Source organism: Drosophila melanogaster, chromosome 2L, assembly GCF_000001215.4.
Source record: "Drosophila melanogaster chromosome 2L".
Lineage (NCBI taxonomy): Eukaryota > Metazoa > Arthropoda > Insecta > Diptera > Drosophilidae > Drosophila > Drosophila melanogaster.
Window position 1 is genome coordinate 3,836,489 of NT_033779.5, and position 23,346 is coordinate 3,859,834.

At 41.7% G+C, this 23,346-nt stretch overlaps 1 protein-coding gene and 4 long non-coding RNA genes across 5 annotated transcripts; 2 read left to right on the forward strand and 3 right to left on the reverse strand.

Moving 5' to 3' along the window:
- The first annotated feature begins 351 nt into the window (after nt 1–351).
- slp2 (sloppy paired 2) lies at nt 352–2,697 on the forward strand. The gene has a single exon (NM_057486.4). It carries the CDS (start codon nt 710–712, stop codon nt 2,063–2,065), a length of 1,356 nt encoding a protein of 451 aa, NP_476834.1. The 5' UTR covers nt 352–709; the 3' UTR covers nt 2,066–2,697.
- A 5,944-nt stretch (nt 2,698–8,641) lies between these two features.
- Nucleotides 8,642–9,228, reverse strand: lncRNA:CR44983 (long non-coding RNA:CR44983). Its single transcript, NR_124057.1, has 2 exons — nt 8,902–9,228; nt 8,642–8,846 (listed from the first exon to the last, which is right to left on the reverse strand). It is a non-coding gene; the product is annotated as a long non-coding RNA:CR44983 (long non-coding RNA).
- Nucleotides 9,229–15,462: 6,234 nt separating this feature from the next.
- Nucleotides 15,463–16,116, forward strand: lncRNA:CR45451 (long non-coding RNA:CR45451). The gene is made up of 2 exons (NR_124058.1): nt 15,463–15,803; nt 15,926–16,116. It is a non-coding gene; the product is annotated as a long non-coding RNA:CR45451 (long non-coding RNA).
- A 1,683-nt stretch (nt 16,117–17,799) lies between these two features.
- Nucleotides 17,800–18,506, reverse strand: lncRNA:CR45449 (long non-coding RNA:CR45449). Its single transcript, NR_124059.1, has 2 exons — nt 18,260–18,506; nt 17,800–18,201 (listed from the first exon to the last, which is right to left on the reverse strand). It is a non-coding gene; the product is annotated as a long non-coding RNA:CR45449 (long non-coding RNA).
- A 1,483-nt stretch (nt 18,507–19,989) lies between these two features.
- Nucleotides 19,990–20,684, reverse strand: lncRNA:CR45450 (long non-coding RNA:CR45450). The gene has a single exon (NR_124060.1). It is a non-coding gene; the product is annotated as a long non-coding RNA:CR45450 (long non-coding RNA).
- Between the last annotated feature and the right edge of the window lie 2,662 nt (nt 20,685–23,346).

Consider the following 23,346-nt stretch of genomic DNA (forward strand, 5'->3'; position numbering starts at 1 on the left):
AGCGTATCAAAATGCAACCCACAATCCGGAAAAGGGTGACCCACTACATGAGAAATGGGGTGTACCATATAGCTCTATATGTATATATGTATGAGTTTGTGTTTATTTGTGTGCGTGGCGTCGGCGTTTTTCGTGTTTCATGTCGGCGGCAATTAGTAAAACGAATGAGAAAATAAATCTGAGCGGGAAAGAGAGTGCGCTGAGTGAGAGGGAGACGACTTTTCATTCGTTCCACAGCGCTGATTGGTCGGCGCGCGACCCACCCCCGATAACACCGTTGAAGACCCTGTTCGAAAAAGAAGAAAGAAAACCGGACCGACTGCGATTGGGAATTATTGGGAATTCTCGTTTTTAGTCTACACTGAAAGCCCCTGAGCAACGGACGTGAAATCGTGTATTTTTGTGGGCTGTGTATTAACGTCGAGCGTCGGTAAAACTGAACGTAAAGCGAGAGAACTGAACGAATGAGCCCCAATTTGAATAGCTAGTGACTTTGAAGCGGCCAAATAAATCAATTAGAAGTTAATCAAATATAGCCTTTAGCAAAGCCTTTAGAAAAAAAATGAACTTAAGGTTTTGGCTATCTTGAATTCTGGCAAAACCATAAAGAACTTTATGAAAGCACATCGGCAAATCAAACTAAAACCAAAACTAATAAAGCTAACTTCCAAGGCAATGTGGAGTTTTTAAACCATCTGACCTAAGAATCATGGTGAAGATCGAGGAAGGTCTGCCGTCCAGCGAGATTAGCGCTCACAGTCTCCACTTTCAGCACCATCACCACCCACTGCCGCCCACCACTCACCATTCCGCGCTCCAAAGTCCCCATCCCGTCGGGCTGAATCTCACCAATCTAATGAAAATGGCCAGGACACCACATTTGAAGTCCAGCTTTTCCATTAATTCCATTCTACCCGAGACTGTGGAGCATCACGACGAGGATGAGGAAGAGGATGTCGAGAAGAAATCACCAGCGAAATTTCCGCCCAACCATAATAATAACAATCTGAATACCACGAACTGGGGATCGCCAGAGGATCATGAGGCGGAAAGCGATCCCGAATCGGATCTCGATGTGACCTCCATGTCACCGGCTCCCGTTGCGAATCCCAATGAAAGCGATCCGGATGAAGTCGACGAGGAGTTCGTGGAGGAGGATATCGAATGTGATGGGGAGACAACCGATGGCGATGCGGAAAATAAATCGAACGATGGCAAGCCGGTGAAGGATAAGAAAGGCAACGAAAAGCCACCTTACAGCTACAATGCCCTAATCATGATGGCCATTCGTCAGAGTTCCGAGAAGCGTCTAACCCTGAATGGCATCTACGAGTACATAATGACCAATCATCCATACTACCGGGACAACAAACAGGGCTGGCAGAACTCCATAAGACATAACTTGAGCCTGAATAAGTGTTTCGTCAAGGTGCCAAGACACTATGATGATCCTGGCAAGGGCAACTACTGGATGTTGGATCCCTCGGCGGAAGACGTATTCATTGGCGGATCGACGGGGAAGCTGAGGAGGAGAACCACAGCCGCCTCTCGCTCCCGACTGGCCGCCTTCAAGAGATCCCTGATAGGACCCATGTTCCCGGGACTGGCTGCCTATCCGCAGTTTGGACAATTTCTTACCTATCCTCCGACGGCGCCTAGCTTGCTGGCCAGCATGTATCAGCGTTATAATCCCTTCGCCCCGAAAGGTGGACCAGGACATCCAGGCTTGCCACCGGGCTTGCCGGGATTACCCGGACCACCGGGACCTCAAGGACCGCCAGGACCACCACCACCGCCCTTCGTCGCACCACCCACGAGCAGTGAGCTCTACCAGCGATTGCAGTACCAACAGCTGTTGCATCAACATGCGGCAGCCGCCGCTCTGGCGGCTCATCAAAGGCAACTCTCGGTGGCGGCAGCATCGGCGGCGTCACAACCACCGCCCACCCATCACCACCCACACCTGGCGGTGGGTCAGGCGCCCCTTTCGCCTGGCGGCGATTCCCCGGGACCCTCGCCACAGCCTCTTCACAAACCCGTCACCGTAGTCTCCCGCAATAGCTGAAGATTCTGGCGAGAAGAATCGGAGGATTCTTTGGCTTGAGAAGCAGCATATGTAGCTCATAAGTATTCACTGTACATAGATATAGCCGCGACTGAGGCGCTAGACGCTTGTAAATAGTTGAGAACTGGGTTAAATATATGAAAACTAAAGAAAGAACTAAAACCATATTCGGTTGACCGGATTTAATAAAAGCCTTTGCAGAGTTTGTGAAAATATCGGAACTATTAAAATAAGAAAATACCATCCCTACTCTTTCGTCTAAATGAGAATATAATTTATAATGGAACTTCCTCGATATATAACTAACTTTATATAACTATTTGTTACGTTATAATCTTATAATCATATAACCCCGTCCAATATCGAACTATAGCACCTTGAAAATGTTATAAAAATCCCCTTTGAAAACCAGATTTTAAATAACTTTGCAAAGGCTTTTACCAGCGAGTGTTTCAGAGTTGGTAACTTGTTGTCACATATCCGCGATATATGTAATATGATTAACGATACTTAAGCGCTGCAGCAAAGAACTAAGCACCATTTAATTTATATATTATTGTATATTTAGACACCGAACGGAGCGATGAAAACAGAAACCAATTAAAATTATACTAAAATAAAAATTCAAAAACAAAAAGGCAAAAACTAATGAGATCTGCGGGGGGTTTGGGAATTGTTTGTGTCGGCGGGTGTTAAATTAAACTGCAGCCACCGCTAAATGAATCTGTTGTCGCGACAAACTTGTCGGCAATCCGACAACAGGAAGTCCTTAATAACCGAGTGGCACAATCATAAATTTATGGTACATGTATAAGAATTTCTATGGGTACATTGTAAAAGTAGCATCAAATTTGGCAGGCAGCCTCACAGACGTCAGCAAATTAATAGATGACTAAATGCCTTTTTAGATAGTATTAAAAATATAGTACAATTGAAAGGAATTCGACAGCAGAATAAACACATTCGTTCAGTACACATTTTAAGATTATGGCGCCATTCGAGTCTTCTAGCCAACTTGTATTTATTAGATGAAATTAAAAGCACGTTCTTTCGCTGACTGTTAATAACCACTCATTTTTCTTAGTCGCTGTCAGGCGCACCTTGACTGCAGTTCGATCTTTGGTGCCGATTCACTTGCTCACTCCCATGATCAAGGTGGTGATTCATCGCTTAGGCCGAGGGGGTTAACAAACTGTGATTGTGCAACTGCAGATTACGGGGCGTATGCGTGATATTCGCATCCATCTAGACGACAATTGGCTGCTGACATTTCTCAGTTGCACATTTCAATTGTGGCGAAAATCTTAGACATCAGTTGTTGAGGGAATGGGATTGGGAATGCGAATACGAATACGAATGAGATTATCCAATTCACTTAGTTAATATACTCGTACTCGTATTCCTGCGAACTGCATTTGTTGTTACAGTTTTCAATTGCGTTTTGCCTGCTACTCAATTCCATTCAAGTTGCCAATTATGCGACCATTATTCAATCAAAGTAAATTTATTTGTTTGTCTCTTTTCCACGTAAATCTCTCATTCGCAGGAGGCCTCTAGAATTTCCCCATTTCTTTCAATTTATTCGCCTTGCGCGACGGATTATTGTCTGTATAAACATCTTGAGCGAATTATACCCATATATATATATATATATATATTCAGTGGATTCTCGCTCACATTCACATGATGTCACAGGCGGTTGACTCAATTAACTTGGGTTTGTGTGTCTGAGGCCTAAGTTCAAGAAACTTTATGTCGCAAAGTGCGCCGAGAATCGCGCTAACTCTGATTTAGATTGAATGTGGCGCCAGTTTGTTGTGGGTTTTGTAATACTCTTGATTAGCCCATTAGAGCCGAGTAGGAGTGTTGCAATGTATAGAGGCTGTAACCAGTCAGAGTTTCTTTCCTCTAGGAAACTAACTTTCAAAAAAGTCTGCCATACTTTTAATTCAATTCCTTGTTAAAGAAAAGTACCGGCAATCCCTTAGAAGTCCGTTGGCAACCCACTTATTAACACCTCGGGTCCTCGGACAACCACCGCGAGCTACCCACTCAACCCCAAAATTTTTGGGTAAATTTTAAAAACCAACAAGAAGAAGAGAACATCTGACGGAACCGTGACAGGCCTGGGATCTTTTGTTTGACTTGTGGCATGGCTAAACTGTAATAATTGGATGAGGCGCGACCGATGAACATCAGCATAATGATGAAGGCGATGGCGTTGGGGTCTGCGGATTGAATGCGATGATTGTGATGATTATGATGTGTGTGTGCAGCCCAACAACTGTGACTGGCATGAAGAAATCGTTTTATTATTTTTTGAAAATTATAGCATGCAACATCGATACACAACAAGCCGCAACTAAAGCGGCAAAACGTCAGAGGAACAATGCTGGATCAAAGGAGGCGAGCACTGGTGGACTAATGACGATAATTGCACACCTCATATATTGGAGTCGGCTCTATTCAACTGGGCCATAAACACAGGCATTAACACCTGACCAAGGCAGCGACAAAAGTTTTTCTTCATTGCAAATGCACAGCAAAAAAATAGTAATACTAATTCCAATTGAAAATACCTTAAAATATATGACAACTACATTTTAAAGCACAAAGTTAAGGCAAGCGTGTATATCATATTTGGATATATCTTAATTGCTTTCACCCATTTTTTCGCAGTGTACTTAAAGGTGTTTTCCCTGCAGCCAGCTCATTGTTATGGTAAACAGTTGCCCATTCCCTCCTGGTTTCCACTCCTTTGCTGACCCGTTCCGCTCTTAATTATAGTCGCAGCTTAATCTGGAGCGGGACAGCTGAAGCTGAGCCCTAACAATTGGACAATGGCACTGGAAATGGCTTTATTGGGGGGGGGGAGGAGTACATTACTTTGTAATGCCGCCAGGTGTTGGCCATAATGGGGCATACGTTGTTGGCCAAAAAGCGCACAAGAGTTGCCAAACAAATTCTTTTGTTATTTAATTGTAACCAAATTATTTCCACACGCTCTTTCTTCGCCTGCCTCTATTTTTACCATTGCCATTGTTCGCGTTAGCCATGTCTGACTGTCGCTGCTTTCGAGCAGATCTTTATCGCCTTAAGTTTACAAATTTTAGTTCCTAATGAGCGATTTTAAGCATTGTAATTCATGACTTTCGGCGGCTGCCGCTTTTTATGTGGTTTTATCTTGGCATTTTATGCACTTCATATTTTTTGTTGTAAATTTTTTCCATGCTCACGATGTTGAGTTGAATTTTTTTGGGGGTGTGGTCGCTTTGAGGGCGTGACTTGATGTTTAAGCTCAGTCTGGAAATTGGAATGGCATTAATACACCTCCATTTTGTGCATTTAAATTTTGAGGTGTGTGAAAAATATACCTCAGTATATTAATTACAGGTCGTGAATGGTATGATGATATTCAATAAATTTAGACTGAATTAAATATGTATAAAAAAGACACATAAAATACACAGTAAATAATGTGACATAATAATATTGGTATATAATGATAATATTTTAAAAAGTTGCTATTGTTTATTACTCTATTGAATGTTACCCTTAGAATCGCATTGTACCATGATTGGCACTTCAGCGTTATTAGCCCAGAAGTAACATGTAATGCCCTCTATTCATTGCAGGAATTTAACCCAACACTTGAAGAAGATCTTGTAGATCTTATGATCTACTTTTCTATTGAAGGGCGGACATATTAGACAACAATTGGATCGCTTGATAATCTGCTTTTTGCAACCACAGCAATTTTACCCGCAAAATATCACTGACTGAATAGCCAGCCACTTCCATTTGAAGGATAACTCACTCCTCGAGGATTATGCCAAAAAATTGCAACCAGTATCTGAGGCAGAGTTGCTCAATGTTTCCCAACATTTATCTAGGACATCTGCAGCAGAAAAGGTCAAGGTATCTGAAAGTCTACACCTCGCATTTTCAATGGTCTTTTACGTTAATCTGGGCAGCTGGCCAGAAGTTGGCCAATAAGTCCTTGGGTAATACGAGGAGAACAAAAACAAGTAAGGATAATATTTTCATAGGCAAAACAATTGTGGTTGTGCAAGGAAGTGACTTTTGGGAACGGGAGGCACTTGCAGCTGCCCAAGTATATCCACCATATCCCATATCCTTTTTCCGAGTCCCTAATTTCCTGGGAAAGCTTTCGGTGCAGTTCGCCAGCCAAAACACTTGAGCACTTAAAAAGGCGCATTAACTCGAGTCTGGTTTCCGATTCCGATTTCGCTTCCTCCTGCCAACTTATTTCTATATCTTCTCCCTTTGTGCCCTGTGTGTGTGAAACAAAAACGTTTGTTTCAATACGTTGGCTTCGTGCATTTTACGGTGTTGGGAAACAGACGAAATGGACTCATTGATTCCAATTGACTGATTTCAATTGATGTTAAGTGTCTGCCACAGTCGCAGCCGCAAATTCAGTGGCACAACTCCGTCGCAGCCAAATGCCATTTGCTTTTCACATCCAGGTCGAACGGCGTTGCCTTGTTGACTTTGTTTTTGCTACTCATTGCCGCGATTTGGGTTAGGCATGGGGTATGTGCGCACTGTGGGAACTTTGGATTACTCAGATGAAACAGCATTTAGGACACTATGCAGCTGGAAAGATAAACTAGTTGATAGCTACTCATTTACTCATTTACTACTTACTACTAATTTAATGCATTTTTAACAACTTTAAGCTACACAAGCCAAAACTAATGGGTATTTTATAGTCCTATTTAACCCCTTTAACGAATGCATCCTTTTACCTTTTTTGGTCACGGCAGCTGAACTCTGCCCTTTCGTTGGGGGTGACTCCTCCCTCCCGTACTCCCTCCCTCCCTCCCCTCCCTCTCCGCGCCACAGTCGACCTTGTCAAGTACCTTGTTAGCTGTTGGGCAAATGTGCCACACAAGTGGCTCACATCAGCGGGATCGAAAATAAAAAGCGAAACGCATCGAGAACTTCCCAAGAAAACGGCGAGTCAAAGTTGAGAAAACGCTGCTTCCGTTTAATTGACAATTGAACCCGAACCCGGACCGAACTCCTGGAGAATATGTACGCTGCTATCCGGCATAGTCGAGTCATCCCAAGTCATGCGCTTAATTTCCCGTTTAAAACGCCATTCATTCAATTAAGCGAATGAATTTGTGGCACGGCAGACGACAGCAGAAGTTTTTTTTTCCTGAAAGAAGACTATCATCATTGAGATGCCCCGAGATCTCTCGGCTGGAGCTCCAGATCCGATGCGATCCAATCGGATGAGATGAGATCGTATGGAATAGGATGGAGCATGCGGGTCTCTGGGGTCTGTGGTCTTTCGATCTTTTTGTCTGCCCCCGGGGGCTTTCTTCAGTAATCAGACGCGGGTCAAAATATTTACCACTTGACCCTATTGATTTAATTAAATAGTTTCAAGACATTCAACTGTTTGTTGGCCGCGCAAAATGAATTTCGTGTGCGAGATAACTCAGATACAGTAGCTGCAGTAGCTGATCAACTATCTTTCAGATATGCGCACATTTCTCTCTCGTTTTGTCTCCGAGCTGTCAACACAGATTCCAAACTGCAGACGTGTTAATTAACGACAGAGTTAACTAATTGTTGTTAGCAAAATATTTTCGTAATTCGATACTAAATTCGAGTTCCGCTCAACTTGCTTGCTTGTGGGCTTTTGTGTTGAACAGCACAAGACCTCAAGGAACAGTGGAACAGTGCTTCAAAGTGGGGAAAAACATCTTATAATCTAGATCATTTTTAAATTTCATAAAGTCTTTGATTGAAATAAAACGTTTAAGTGAGGCAAGTTCGTATTATTATTAGAGAAAGATAACTAACCTTTTTGGTTTATATTTAGGTCTTGAAGCACTGTTCCTGCTGTTTTCGCTGTTGACTGCCCATGAAACGCTTAACTGCGAGTGGCAATTGGATACCTGGCTGAATCCAAATACGAATCTTAATCTGAATCTGCGAGTCTTTGTGGCCAATGAACACGGCAGCGGCACAACACAAAAACTTAGCAGATACTCATGTTTTATTTGTGCATTTCGCGCGCGCGTTCCACTTGGAAATGCTCTGTGGCACCAAAAGGAGCCACTGATGTCCAAAATCAAAATGGTTTCAGTTCGCCGGGGCAATGCCTAAAATGTTTCTTTGTTTTTGTGTTCCCTGTTGGCAAGCGGCGCTTCAACAGATACAGATAGATGTGAAATTTGTTGCTAAAAAAAAAAGTAAGTCCATAAATCAAATGCCTTTAAATATTCATGAGTCAGGACAATGTGTGAACAAGCGAAAGGAGCTGGGATATCGAAAAGGAGGAGGAATGCAATGCGTAATGTATTAATTTCATTTATGGCCATATTTATTCTCATGACAAGGATGCGACGGGATGGAATGCAGTGAAAGAAATTACTTTGGCTAATAAAAAAGATATTTTTGCTGACATATCAATACAACTGGTATATGAAGTTATGATAAAAGTTCAAATAGATTTTGTTATTAATAATCTTAATAATATTAACAATGTTCAATGAATCATACTACAGCAAAAATAAAATTATGAAGTAAGCATTTACATAACATAACATAACACACATACATTTTTTACAGTGCACAAAGCGCAGAATCTGGAGCGGGCGACATTGCGACATATAAATGACAAGGACACTCCCATATTTAGCACGTCTTAACATATGGGTGAACAATGGCAACTGTGGCCAGGGTGGTGCAAAGGTGGTGCAAAGGTGGTGGTTTCCAATGGATCCGATGGCCGAGCACCCTGAAAATCACAATTGCGCGGGTTAAATGAAATGGAGAATGCCATTCCTAATTACGCGTCTGTGTGAGGGTATCCTGCGTGTCCTGTACATCCCGGGCACCCTTTAAATATATTTTCGAGCCCGGCATTTAGGCTGGGCTGTCATCGCAGCCATTGTTGGAAGCCAGCCGCCGCAGCCGCAGGATGAAGGATGAAGGACGAAGGACGATTTCGTGTTTCTGCCTCGTTTGCCTCATTCGCGATCGCTCATCCTGCCCAACAGCCGTCTCGTCCTTTATTTATTTGTGTTTATAATACAACAAAATCAGCTACGCTTTCGTTACCCCCGGAATATGTATTTATACGCATATTCCTCCCCGTTCCGAAAACTGGTCTTCTGGGCTTTCGATTATGACTGTGACTGCCATGTCGACGTGATGTTTACATTTATGCATTATTGTTTCCGTATGTCCTGGGCCCTTTCACTCATAAGTTCCGCACAATCACGCTCATCAGCATTTTTTTATTTTTCTCTTTCTATTTTAGATTTTTCTGGAGTTGGAAAAGTGGGATTTCCGAATTGTTGCAGCTTATTTTGGACGACATAGTGGCAAGTAATTGTTATAAAAATCATTTATAGATAAGTAAAGTTAGGATAAGTTGTTAACAACAGTTAGGTGTTAGCTTCAGGCTCAATTAAGATGAAATAGTTTCCAGTAATATTAGGTAGTTTTGCCCCACTGTCCCAAATCCGATTGCCCGCAAACGAATACGCGAATTTGCGAGCTTATCAACTCAAGTGAATGCCCTACCTTTTGGCTTTGCGTTTTCCACTTGAGTTGCATTCGAGTCGATAGCTCCCTCTCTTTCACACCTGTTCTACCTTTCTCTTTCCGTTGGCTTTAAAGTTTCCTTTGAATTTGACACAATTGTGAATGCTACGGGCGCAGTGTTTTCGTTTCAGTTGCTGCGAAGCATTGAGATTCAAATAAATAAAATAATATTTGGAATTTCGCACCCCAAGCAAAAGGGAGATGGATTCATATGGAGGGTTCGTCGCATTAGTTCGGTTTTATAACTGTTAAGGAGATGCTTTTTTTTATTATTTTTTTTTTATGACTGTTGTTGCTGTTGTGATTCGCTACGACATTACAGGGGTACAAAACAGCCGGGCAGAGAAGTACAAATTGAAATGGAAACCAGACGCCTCGGGCCTCCAGTTTGAGGTCTTAATCTAACCGAAAAGGCAACCCCGAGGGACCAAATCCGAATCGGAATCGAAATCCCGGGCAAATGCAAGTCCCTGTCCATATGTCCTGGTGCAAAATTCATCCCCTGCTCTTTGGAGTATTACACGGATTTGTATTACGCTCTATTGACTTCTGTTGCAGCCAAGTGGCCTTATACATATATTCGCCCAATGGAAGTGGGCTTTTTGTCCCCGCTCAGGGTGTTTACTGTAGTTCCGGGGTGTTTGCCGTAAACGCAGATTAAGACATTAATTTAATTGCCCATCCCGGGTGCAAAGAAAAATGCAAAACAAAAAAAAAAAAACAGAACGAAGAGAAACAGAGCGAAAGTTGGGCGGAAAATGTTTGCCGCCCATTTAACCATTTGATTTGAGCTGGTAGCCGGGTAGCATGTCTTTGATTTATTCACTGCCACTTCGTGTGGATTTTCCCATGGAAAAGCGAAGGCCAAAAAGGAGTGGCACTTGATTGGCTTACGCTGCTGTTGACTTGGCTTTTCAAACAGGTTCCCAAGGAGTTCTACAACAAGTTGACAGAAGTTTGGCGAAAAGAACATTTCAACTGTGAGTGGATGAGTGGAAGCCCGGCTTCAATTTATCATAAGCTTATCATGAGAATACATATTATACCATACTTAAGACCTAAATAGGTTCCTATTAACAAACTTAACAAACTTCCGTTTTCCAGTGAAAATCAAAGCTAAGCTCTATTCAAATTATGTTTTTCCCTGTCGCTCTGCATATATCAACAACGATTTTCCACTATTTTTTTTTAAGAAGCCACGGCAATGGTCTTGATTTTGCTCGCGCAAAAAGTCACAAACAAATGCGGGAAAAAAACCTTTGAACAAAAAAAAACGACTTGGCTAAAAAGCGGGTTAAAACCGCTTCTCGTAAATCGCAAGCGTGGAAAGGGGGAATAGGGGAGAGGTTGGGAGCAGTCGCCGAGCTTTTGGCTGGGCAAAAATGTTAATTAACTTTTCAATCCTTAAATAATGAATGATCAACGCATCCGCGGCGACACGCTGGGTTCCTTTTTATCACTGGCAAAACTGCCGGGAACTCTGGGCCCCTCGAATGTGGAAAGGAGCTGCTCTCGGCTGATATTGGCTCGCATATAATTTATATTCGATTCGATAAATTTATGCGCTGTGTGAGCATGCGCATGCGCCCGCGATCGCGATCCCGATCCCGATCGCCACTTGGACTACCGACGGTGTCCAACGGCAGTCTAGTTTAGCTGTCCAGTCCGCGCCGGATTGCTCCCAGCTCCAGCTCTCCCAGATGCGATGCTCAGCTACACAGTTCCACAGCTCCTTGGTTCCTCTATCGAGTGTCAGCGGGTGACCCGAGTGTTTACACGCAAATTTACACTCTCATTTGTTGCGCGGAAAATTGTGCTCTGGCCAAATGAAGATACAAGTAAGGATACACTGCAAAGAATGCGGCTTTAGTTTACAAGCTTACAAAATTAGCATATCTGAACTTATGCAGTAGTACGCTCCCAAAACATATACAAGTTGCTACTTTTTAAACTAAATAAAAACCTTCTCTACAGGTAAATACTTTATATACTTTGTATATATACTTTTATACTTTGGATAAATATATCTTGCATTCAACTGAAATTTTTGCAGTGCACTGAGCTACAGATACAGGCAGCTTGTTGCCTGCCACTGCGTTGCCATAAATAAAGTTTGGATTATGCGGCACCAGCATTTGGCAGTGCATCCCACAACAGTCGGGGGCAAAATCGGTGGAATCCGCTCGTAGTTGCTTGCAATTATCGCGCACTGTGCTGAGAAATTGGTTTTTGCCACTTCGCACTTTCATCATTTTCAATCACGTTCAATTTTAATTGAAAATTTTCAAATGCATTCAGCGTACACAAAAACACGCTACGCACATGCAACATTGTATGAGGGTTTTTGTTTGGATTGGTAAAGGGTCTCTATGGGGTTTTTTTGAAGCTACTGTTGGGGCAGGGGAGAAATACTACAGGTAGATCGATCATAAATCATATAACATTGACAAACTAGGCGGACTAAGTGAAACGATTATTTTTGGCTTTAGATTGGCACATGTTGAAAGCATAATTTCAAGCAGTAATATAGTGAATATATATAGTTAAGAAATCAAACAGTTACAATAGCTTACCATTAGCCGATTTTGTACCCTAACAATTCAATTCGAACAATTCGTGTTCAACTGACAAATATTTACTCGTAGATCAAGCCAAAAAGGATCTGCCTGTGTTTACTTTTCGGCTTGCACAATTCAACATAAATCACTTTTCATTCTCGCAAAACTATTTGCTTTCAAAGAACTCAATATACATATCTTGTCATATGGCATCACAAGATCTTGATAAACCCTCCATTTCCATTTCCCTTGGTAATTTGCATAGTTGTGCCTACAAAAATTAAGCTTGCTGACCGCATTTTTCGCAATGGCCACAGTTTGCTCCCCTCAAAAGTTGCAAGTTGTGAACGGGTGTATAGGTATATGAATCAGACGGATTATAAAACATAATACACCAGGGTGTAGGGTGTTGTTTTCCAAACCTACCGCGCGACTTGTTTTTCTGCCGTTTGCCGCCATCCTTGGGTAATATGTAAAAATGTATCGAGTTACGATCGAAGATAAGCTGATGGGCAAATACGTATATAATATTTATACGCAAACTTGTTCAAACAAGCCCAGCAGGAAAACAGCAGCAGACAAATGTGCAAAATAACAATAAAAGAAAATCACACACACAGTCGGAAATTTGTAACGATTTTCTAATATTCGAGGCAAACAACCCCCTGGATCTCGGATTCGCATTCGGCATAGGAACACGGGATTCAGATACAGATTTCGATTCCGATGGCCTGATTATGTTGTTTCATTCAAGGATATCTGTTGAAAATCGCTACAACAAACAGAGCGACAGAGACGGGCATACACCATTAGAAAGAGAGAGAGGAACTGAGGCCGTAAATTGTAACAAAATGCGGATTACTAGTTCCAATCGATGATGATGATTCCCGCCCCTTTGCCGTGTTCGCATTAATGAGAATATTGTTAAATTAGTAGACTTTGAAATGTGATATATTTGTATGCCCAACCATAGTGAGAGAGATGGCAATATGCGACGCTGGTGCGTGTGGAAGCGAGAAGGATGTAGTGGTCAGGACCCTCTGCTTGACTTTGCTCAAAAATCGAGCAGCTGTGTCAACCGATCAAAAGGGGTTCACAGATAACACTGCAAGAAAATAAGCAATGTTTCTGCATTTAACAGGTTCGCTTTGGTAACATATTTTTATAAGTGAATTCCAAAAATATAGATATGTTATATATTTATATATGTCTTATATTTTTCTTCCAGTGCTGCAAGTGCCATATTTTCATTTCTGACTGTAAATGTCATAAAAACATGTGAAAACTTCGATTTCTGTTACTTTTTATAGCTTCAATGGAAACGGGATGATGGCTTAGCATACGCTAGCATAATAAAGAGGCCAAAAAGCTGCTGTAATAGGCTTATGATAAACATGACACTTGACTTTTGAGCCAACGCTTCGGGGGCGAAATCCATTGGGTCGTGTGGTGCCCAAATTGCCAGTTGACACTCAATTTGACACATGAGCCCACAAAACGCTCGCTACTCGTTCTTCAGGACATCAGCCTTCGACCTCAAGTGCGCTCCATGGTAACTAACTTGGCTAATGATGTACTCCTTTTGGCCCCTTGGGCGATATCCTTACGTTACACGGCTCGCTGGGGGAAATCTGGCCGGGCAGACATATGAATGGCTGGGCATTCGTCATTATGGCAATTCAGAGGCGCTCAACGGCAGTTACATTTACATGGTTACACTTCCAGCTAAAGTTACACTCACTATTACCATTGGTGACCTCAGCGCACGAAGGAGTCAGCTCAACTGTCTGTGGCCAAAGTTTTAGTTGAAGATTAGTTAAGGAATCGCAAGGATGTGTGTAATTAGTGTGGGATGTCTCAGGTAGTTTATGAACTTGAAGGCAGCTAATAAATTTCAAGCCGCATTTAATTAAATAACTATAAAGGACATGACTGTGCATCCTAATAATGTTATTGATATAAACCTTAGCGCTTGATTCTGTGCTTAGTGTGCAGTCAATATTTTCTCAACCCAAATCCGTCCATAAACTCTTTATGGCCAGCAGTTTTAAGCCCTTCTTGGATCTGTCATCGGGCGAAACCACGCTCCAAATTACTTATGCCACAGATCGAAGACCAAACGGCACCTCATCAACACATCAGCATTATCATTATGATTCGGTTCAGAGCAATATAATTCGGACAGAATGCACATGGAGCCCTAATACCAATAATAACAATAAAAATCTCAAACCTTTTGGGACATAAAAAGGAGTTGGTCAAACGACAAAAAAAAACAAAAGTGCGGCACTGACTACGTATGGAAAAGAGACGATCTTATGATTCCATCTGTTAGGGGGCACAAAAATATTTATGATTATGAGAAATACACGACTGGCTTATTATAAAATACAGCAACTTTTCCGAAATCAAAAGAAAAATCAAGCCAATGCCGCGCTGCCTTGAGACACGTTTATTTAAATGCGACTGTGCGATGATGATTTCGATGACTATTGGAGCTTGGACTTTGAGGCCATATTCCCCCGGCTGGAGGGGATCTCTTAAGTAGCCTGTGCAGCGGAGTTCGATCGGGCCATATCGACAGGTAGCCCAAATATTTATAGTGTTCCATAATTGAGATACACATTAATGAGTTGCCGCGCTGGAGTTGAGGTTGACTCAGAATAGTAGTAGCTCCCATTATTTCATATTGAATAGAGTGGACTGCGGCTCAAGGAAAGATGGCAAACACTTATGAATACCCTTTAAAACGTTTATATATGTACGTACTATTACTTTGATTTTTAAAACCTTTCTACTTGCTTTAAAGTATAAAGATACTGTGTAAATCGAATTTGTAATGTAATGTGAGTGTATATAATATTATTTGCTTAAAGAGAACTTAGCAATTCGTTATGTTACTCGATCCAAACCCCCTTTCTGTATTATTTTCTTATCGATTCCCGGTTGTCACTGCCAGTTGTTGTCGCTGTAAATTTAAATAATAATTTCCGATATTTTACAGGCTTTTTCCCCGCTCGCGTTTGTTGTATCTTTTTGGCTGCTTTTCTCACTTGGCCCAAACGTGGGATGCAGTCGGTCGGTGGATCGGTTGGTCGGCAGCCTTTTGTCGGCATTGATCAGCTTTGATTGCTATGCAACTTATTAGTTGTTGTTATTTGTTTGACTAGACGCAGTCACATATATATGCACATATATATATGAACATACAGGCGTATATATATTCAAGGAGCTGGGGCACTGAAAAGCAGTTGGAAGCCGCTGCTGTCCGTGGTGATAATGGGACAAATGTCGGTGGAGAAATAACCCGGCTTAATCCCCCAGCCGGCGATCTTCCAACTCCGGTGTGTAATCATTTGTGCCCTTTTCTTTGGCCGTTGTCAACATATCTGGCTTATGTGAGTCAGAATTATGTGACGATCGCTGCGGCGGCGAACGGCAAAAGGTTTTCGAGCCTGAGGTTCCAGAACTGTGGCATCTGCATCTCTTTTTTAGCCACATGTTGTTGCAGCTTTAATAAAGACATCAGCCGCGCATAATTATGGATTTGTACTACACTGACAAAGAAAATGTTGAGCGATCTTATGGTAATATTTCTAAAGCACACAGATACTTGATACCATTTCATGGGAGAATATAATCAGGAATGATACTATTCGATATTATTGGTTAACATGGGTCATATGCATTTCTCTCTCTGTACTTTCAGACTCCTTTTTCTTTGACCTCACAAATGCCATTCGTTCTGCTTCGTTTTTCAACTCGGAGCTGTCTTTCTGGCCGTAAGTCGTAGATTGGCATTATTGTCATGGCCAACAACGCGGCAATCTTCTCTTGGCCATATCTTAATTCTATTGGCCCGGCTGGGCATTCCCTTACTCTTTTTTTTTTGTAGCACATGCAAATGAGCTCAATTAAATTGATATCAAAATGTTTTCCATTTATTTTTGTTTAGTTTTTATATTGGGTTTAGTTCGTTTTTTTTGGCTACTGCGTGACTCTGTCTGGGCGTGAGTTGCAGTTAGTGAAAAGCTTTTAAAAACGTATTAAAGCAAACTGGCTGTTTGCTGTTACAGTTACGGGAAAATAAAGCATTTGGATAAGCGCTGAAAAGATTTTCCAGCCCGGGGTATTATGCTTGATTTTATGGGTCCCAAATGATTTTCTAAAGAATCGCCAGCTCCAGCTGAGAGTGGGATTAATGCACTGAAATCGAAGTCTATAAATTGGATTCTTTTGCAAACTCATAATTCATAAGATACATTTTAAATGATTTAATTAAATATTTCATATACCAGCTACATTTTGTTCACTGTGCATTCACAATAATCCTTTCGGAACCCGTTGACAATCCCCAAAACGACAAAGCTGTCACAAATGGCAAGCCAATCAAGCTCTAATCCCACATCTAATGGCAACGTAAACAGCAACACCTCCTCAGATAAAGATCGTCCGATCGAGGGTGTATATACGGATATATGTATATATAAATTTGACGGGGGGCAGGGACACAATTTGTGCAACGATGTTGAAACCTATTCAAATTAACAAATGTGTTTTAATCTCCGACAACAAATTTGAATTGTATTTTGGTGGAATTTCGTCTTCACCTCCGTCAGTTTGATCACCCGCTGCTCGGGGACAGGTAGTGTGTACTGTACAGTGAGGCATCGGTTATACCGGGCATACAGGGATCCCTCCTGCGAGTGCGACTGCCACTGTCGTTGTTTTTGCTGGCATTGTTGGAACAGGTCGATCGATCTATGACAGATGAGATCATGTTGACTTGCCACAAAAAGGCGCACAGTCAGTCGCCGCAGTTGGGCTGAAAGTGCTCTGGCTCTCGAGTCCTGTTGCTTTCGATGATGTATCGTTTTCGGTACCGGCTGCCACACAACTCAAGCTCCAAGCCATGATCGTTGGTACACTGAGAAAAAGAGGCGACTCTCCAAATATCTTAATTGTAATTAACTCCAAATTTATACATATATATATGCAAAATGATCAGTAAGATGTTGGATTATTCGGGAAACTAAACTAAAAATGGATAAGCTAGCAACTTGAATTTCTCACAGTGCATATGTGGACCCCGGTTCGTTTGTTGGCATTACCATTACCATCACTACCATTACCATTTGGCTTCACGCTACGCCGTCGTCATCTCGTGGGCAAATTCATATGCGAAGTGACATTTATGCCATGCTCTACACATTCCAGGCGATATGATTTGACTGCCTTCATGCGAAAACCTTTTCGTGGCTCTTTTTTCTGGGTTTCCTCGTTTTCTTTTTTCCCTTTTTTTTTGGTGTGAGAGTTAAGTTGAGTGGACTCCCTTCCTGATGAGGATGATCGCCACTCCCCCCGCCCCTTTGACAAACTCCTAAGCCTCTTCATTTCTGGCTGACAATGGACGTTTATTATTGGCGATTTGTGTTTTATTTGTTGACAGTTTAGTTTTTGGCCTACGAATTGTTTGACATAATCCAACTGTTTGTGAAGCAAATGTGCACTGAAAGAAATAATAAGATCTAAAATTTATAATTAATACATTTATTTATACATTTATATTGAAATATATATATTGCTTTAAGGATCGTTCTTATATGGATAATTGAAAAGTGTCTTATCATTTTCCTCAGTGTACATGTAATTTGCATGTGTGCAAATTCTCTGGCCGGGATTATCGCACACGCACACACATACAAACAGATGCAAGGATACTGACGGAAATACAGATGTACAATTTGGGTGCAAAGTGTGGGCATTTCTTGTGCCATTTAGTAGGACAAGCCCTCTTCATTGTTGCTTCCGCAGTAGCTGCAATTTTTACAACAGTACCCAGGACGTCTCCAGCTGACAGAGGTTCCTTTTCAGATATCCTGCCTATTCTACCCTCGCTGTCAACTCCATTTTTGGCTGCAATTGTGGGCCACTTCTTGTTTTGGCCAAATCGTGTTGACAGCCTAAAGGCCTGGTGATCAGATCCTGCAATCAATCATCGGTCAGCTGGGTTCCTTGTAACTGGAATGACTTTGTATAGTACCCATGGGGAATTTGGCATCCAGCTATTGCTGATACTCCGCCAGGCGGGGGGCTCGTTGCTAAATGGATAAAGTCATCTGGTAACCGCATTCGGCGCAATCAATTGTTTGGGCTACCGGCCACTCACTCATCTATCCAATTCCACAGAGATCGGCACGCTTTTCCCAAACAAAAGATACAAGATCCTAACGGTCAGCAGCTGTCGATGACGATGCTTGCAACTCGTGTCATATTTACTCGTTTGAAATGGCAGCAACTCCATCTAAAGATACAATTTAAATGCAATCGCATATTGGCAGAAAAATACCAAATTGACTTTTCAATATTATTTATAAAATCTGTGTTTTTTGATTTAGATAAACGATGGTTTTTTTTCTAGCGAATTTCCCCGCCTCGCAGCCCGTGAGTAATTACAATTCAATGTGAAAAAACAACTGACTTCCCCCAGAACTCCCGCTTTTGTGAAAAAAAAAATGAACAACTCATATGTGAGACGCGAGAAGCCGCTTTGATCACAACAACAATGCTTGCCACAACAAAACAACTTCTTTGGCTTTGTTGCTGGCCCAAAAGAAAAATATGTTTGTGGAGAGAGAAGAAACCCCAAGAAAGAAAGAAAGAAATCCATCTTCATGGCTGCTTTGACGCTGATCACAGATACAAAACGCGCACCACTACCACTTCAATGCATATACAATACATACATATCTCGCGGATCCACAATGGAAACCCAGAGTTTCGTGGATAATCATTTCGTATTGACGCTACTACTTGAATCTGAATCACGATTTGTAAACAAATACAACCAACCAAGAATCGGGAAAAACGACGCAAGTGCGCGTAATGGTAATGGTATGCAGTACAGTGGGAGAAATTAGGATAAATTTGGCCTAGAATCAAAGATACCATAATGGTAACTTAAACCAAAGGAGTTAACCATAAGAAAACAGTTTTGACATCTAAACATTAAGTCAAATATTAAGTATCTTCTATTAATCTTCTATTATGAAGTCCTTCTATAAATGTATCTTTATATACCAAAAAATGTATCTTTACATACCAAATAAATGTATCTTTATATACCAAATGCCATTCTCATAATTCCCCAACAATTTCTTTCGACTCCCACTCCCACTGTAACCCCACTGTAACTATGTGGCTCCCAAGTGCTCTGGCCCAAACAATTCAAAAATACAATAACAACAATCATAATAATAACACAAAAACACACGGCAACACTCGCATTACAACAACCAAAAGCGCAACAACCCGCACACCTTCTGCACCCCCGCAAATGCCCAACCATCACCATCTTATAAACATACATCATAACGCGCCGACCGATTTCGAAGAGGACTGACGACTGACGAACGACGAACGACCTTATTCCACTCACAATCAGTCAAAATTGAAAATTTATTGAATAACCGGCAAGGGAAAAAAGTTTAAATATCACGAGTCCGTGTATGTTTGTGGCTGTGTTAAGATCAACAAAGGATTTCTTACCAAAATAGCTCGTGTCAAAAGACTTTGATCCATTAATCAATATGCCGCTGCCTCAGCGACGCAGCCACCGAAGGTTTTATTTTCTCTTTGCCCGCCTGGAACTTCATCTTGTGCTGTTTGTTGTAAGATGCACTGCAAGAAATAAAGATAAGTTGTTATTAAGATCTCAAAATCTAGAAAAGATCCTAAGCTTACTCAGATCTAGATCGAAGCATTCTCAGATTGCAAATGACTTGGCTCTCATTTGCCTCTTTCCACTGAAAATATATGAACATTGAGTTCGTTTTCTTCTCGAATTCAAAAAAGCTTCTTCTCATGAAAAGGACTAATCTCGAGTCTTCTCGTTCTCAATTTTTCTGGTTGCAGTTAGCTATGTATAGTATTTTTTCGAGTGAGCGATGTGATGATGATGATAATGATGAGACGTCCCCCGGCTCCCAGTTTCCATAATATCGGAGATCTCCATCTCGAAGATCTGAGATTCCAGCATCGTACAAAAGAGGCAACCACAGCTGGAACGCGTTTTGTGCCCAGTCAAGATCATGATGAGGCTGTTATTTGGGTCCGCCGATGATGTGGCACAGTGAAAAGAAGGGAGGCCCACCGCCCCCCCGTGTTCGTTTTCAGTTTTCAGTTTTATTGTCTTCCGTAATGCTCCGACGAGCATGTGACATGTGTAAGTGATAGCGTTAATGCCGCTTTTAAGTAGTAATTATGTCTTCAATTGGGCATTGAACACGGCGTACTGAGCTTTGTTATGGCCCAAAAAAAAACGAAAGAGTTGGTCATCTAGTGGTAGAAAGGGGGGTTGAGTTAGCGCGTGTTTCCCAAGTGGGGGGTACGACCAGAGAACAGAAATAATGGAAAGCGTTAAGCGTATGTAATTTGGGCCAGGAGTTAATGGTAAGTCAGCTATTTTCAAATAATAGCAGTTGGCCTATGTTTCTGGCTGTTTCATTTACCAATCCATATTTGAGATCAGCAGAAAGATCAGATCCTCGCCACGTGGTTAATCCAATCAATACACATAGCTCGCCGGGAACTTTTCCTGCTCAAATCCAATTCCACGTAGAGACACTCTATACCGGCGCTTAGTGGAGCTCTTCCAGCTTCCGACCCGGTCGCTTTTGTCAAAACATCTCCGGCTTCAGTCGGTCGTGTGAAGCAGTAATTGCCCCCTAATCTCCAGTTTGCCCCAAGTTCCACTCCGCAGTTGGCAATTTGGGATTGCGGCTTTGTTTTAGCTTTGCAGCGGGAGTAAATTAAAGGTCTGCTCGCTTTTATTGTTGTCATAATTATTGTTTAGTGGCGCATCCTTGTTGTCCTTGCAGCCGGATGGGTATACCGATGCCCCCACCACGTCGCAGTGCCCCAAAGCCAAAGGTACAAATGTACTACATAAATCGCGCGCACAAACGAATGGCTGGGGATTAAGGAGCAAAGATATCGAATTACACACCTGACGACGGGACCAGAAATCTGAAAAGAACAAAATCAAAAATAAAAAAAGAAAAACTTTGAAAAAAGCGAAAAATAAGGGGTAGCCAGACAAAAGCTAAGCCAACGTATTTTATGTGAACTTTCTTCATCGGGAGTTCCTCCGTTTTCCTTCGATTCCCATTCTGGAACTGGCTGCAGTGCATCCTCGTCCTCTGCAGCCCAGCCACCACTGCATACTTTATGGGCATTAAAAATTCAAGTGGCAGCAATTTTTCGTTGCCAACTTCAAATGGAAGCCGCCAAAAATCAGGCTCGCTCTTGGCTTCTCCGCGGACTTGGCTCATTCGCATCCATAATCTCCCCGCGCTGCCGCTGCTCCTCCTACTGCCAATTTAATGTGTCGGCGTGTTTATCGGCTAATGAAGTTGACAACACGCGGATTAGCGCATTTAGTTGGCCAACTGTTGGCAACTGCCAGGCAAACGGTTCGCCAGCAGAGTGCTGCTGCAAAGGAAGCGAAATGAAAGACGAAACCCGTCTGGTCAGCACACTGAAAACATTCAGCAGTGACTTGTTGAGTTCCAACTAAATGCTAGATGTTTCTGTATCATCATAACATATAAGTAAACCAATATAAATTAAACTTATTTACAAACAATAAATTCATGTAAATCCCGTTTTTTTTTTGCTGTGTAAAATTGTTATTTCAGCTTAAGGCAGCATAACTTTATAACGATAACGATGAATATTATTTTTATGCACAAATTGCAAACCGAATTCGCCGAGTTTGTGGCTCAGTTTTCCCACTTTTCTCAGTTAGCGGTAGATTCAGGATTCTGGCCATCCAAGTCTTCTGGTAATTTGTTGCTATTGGCCAGGTTGTGACATTGCGAGTTATACGATGTGATAAGAAAATGAATATTTTTACCATCTACAGTTCAATTAGGCATTCGTAACTTCGGCCTTATCGTCCACTTCAATTTGGTCAAGTTTAGAACTCGCTTTTGCATGTCCATCAACTTCTGGTTGTGACTATTCATAATCAACTAATTATGTTTCTGATAAGTTTTGAATGAGTAGTGATATGTGGAGTGTTGGGTACTGTGACATAGATTTCATAAGTGGCGGAAAATCGTAAAATCTAGGAGAGCTTTCTAGAAAAGTGAACTAATAAAAAACAGTAGTGAAGTCATGAAAACCAAAAAATGCGTATGAGTTTAATGTACATTTCAGGCAAAGTGAATTAGTTAAAATAAATTAACAAAAATTCCTCCTGTCATATTGCTTTTTATTCTAACCATATTTTCAAGTCAACTGCGAACTTTGTCAATTTGGCAGTAAATGTTTATGATAATTATAGACACTCACTCGCTGGCAGGAAAATAAAATCATTTCATGGAATTTAAATGCTGGCTGTTTGACGAACGGAAATCGAATCGAAACTTGTGTACAAACATGCGACAATGAAAGCCAACATTGTGGAAAACAAATCGAATGCATATGGATGGCCTATAATTACAGCTTTTTCAGCTTTCCCGCTTCCTGTTTGCCCCATCGCCAGGATGAGTGTCCATGCGTTGAAGAAGCTACCCCACTTTATAATTCATGGTTTCCCAAACCACAAATTAAACACAAATTGCGCGGGAACCGAACAAACGGCTGGTGGTGGTAACATTGGGTTGGGTCCTGGAGCAATTTGGCAGGTCCTTCGTTTTTGGGGGATGTGTGTGCGGGCGTGCAGGACTATGTAATTTGAGCAAAGTTTTCAAAATTGTTAAGTGCCCAATTGTGCGTGTGAATGTGTGTGTAATAGAGCGTCACCAAGTCGCGAAGGACGAGCCAAAACAGGCGCACCTGTTCCAGTTCGCATTGTCCTGGACAAAAAGGATGTGTCGTGGGAGGAAGGGTGTCCTCGTCTCAGGTGCTTTGGCTTGTTGAATAATTTGTGCAACAAAGCGTTTAAATCACAGCCAGTATTACAAGGGTCGTCCTGGCAGCCATTTCCTTTGGTCATATAAACATTTAAACGTAATATTAGCTGCTTTGATTATAAATATATGTTACACAAAACGTGTTTAATATGCTATCCCACGAAATATTCCATCTCAAAGCGACTGAGTGGCAAATTAATTCTGTTCTATA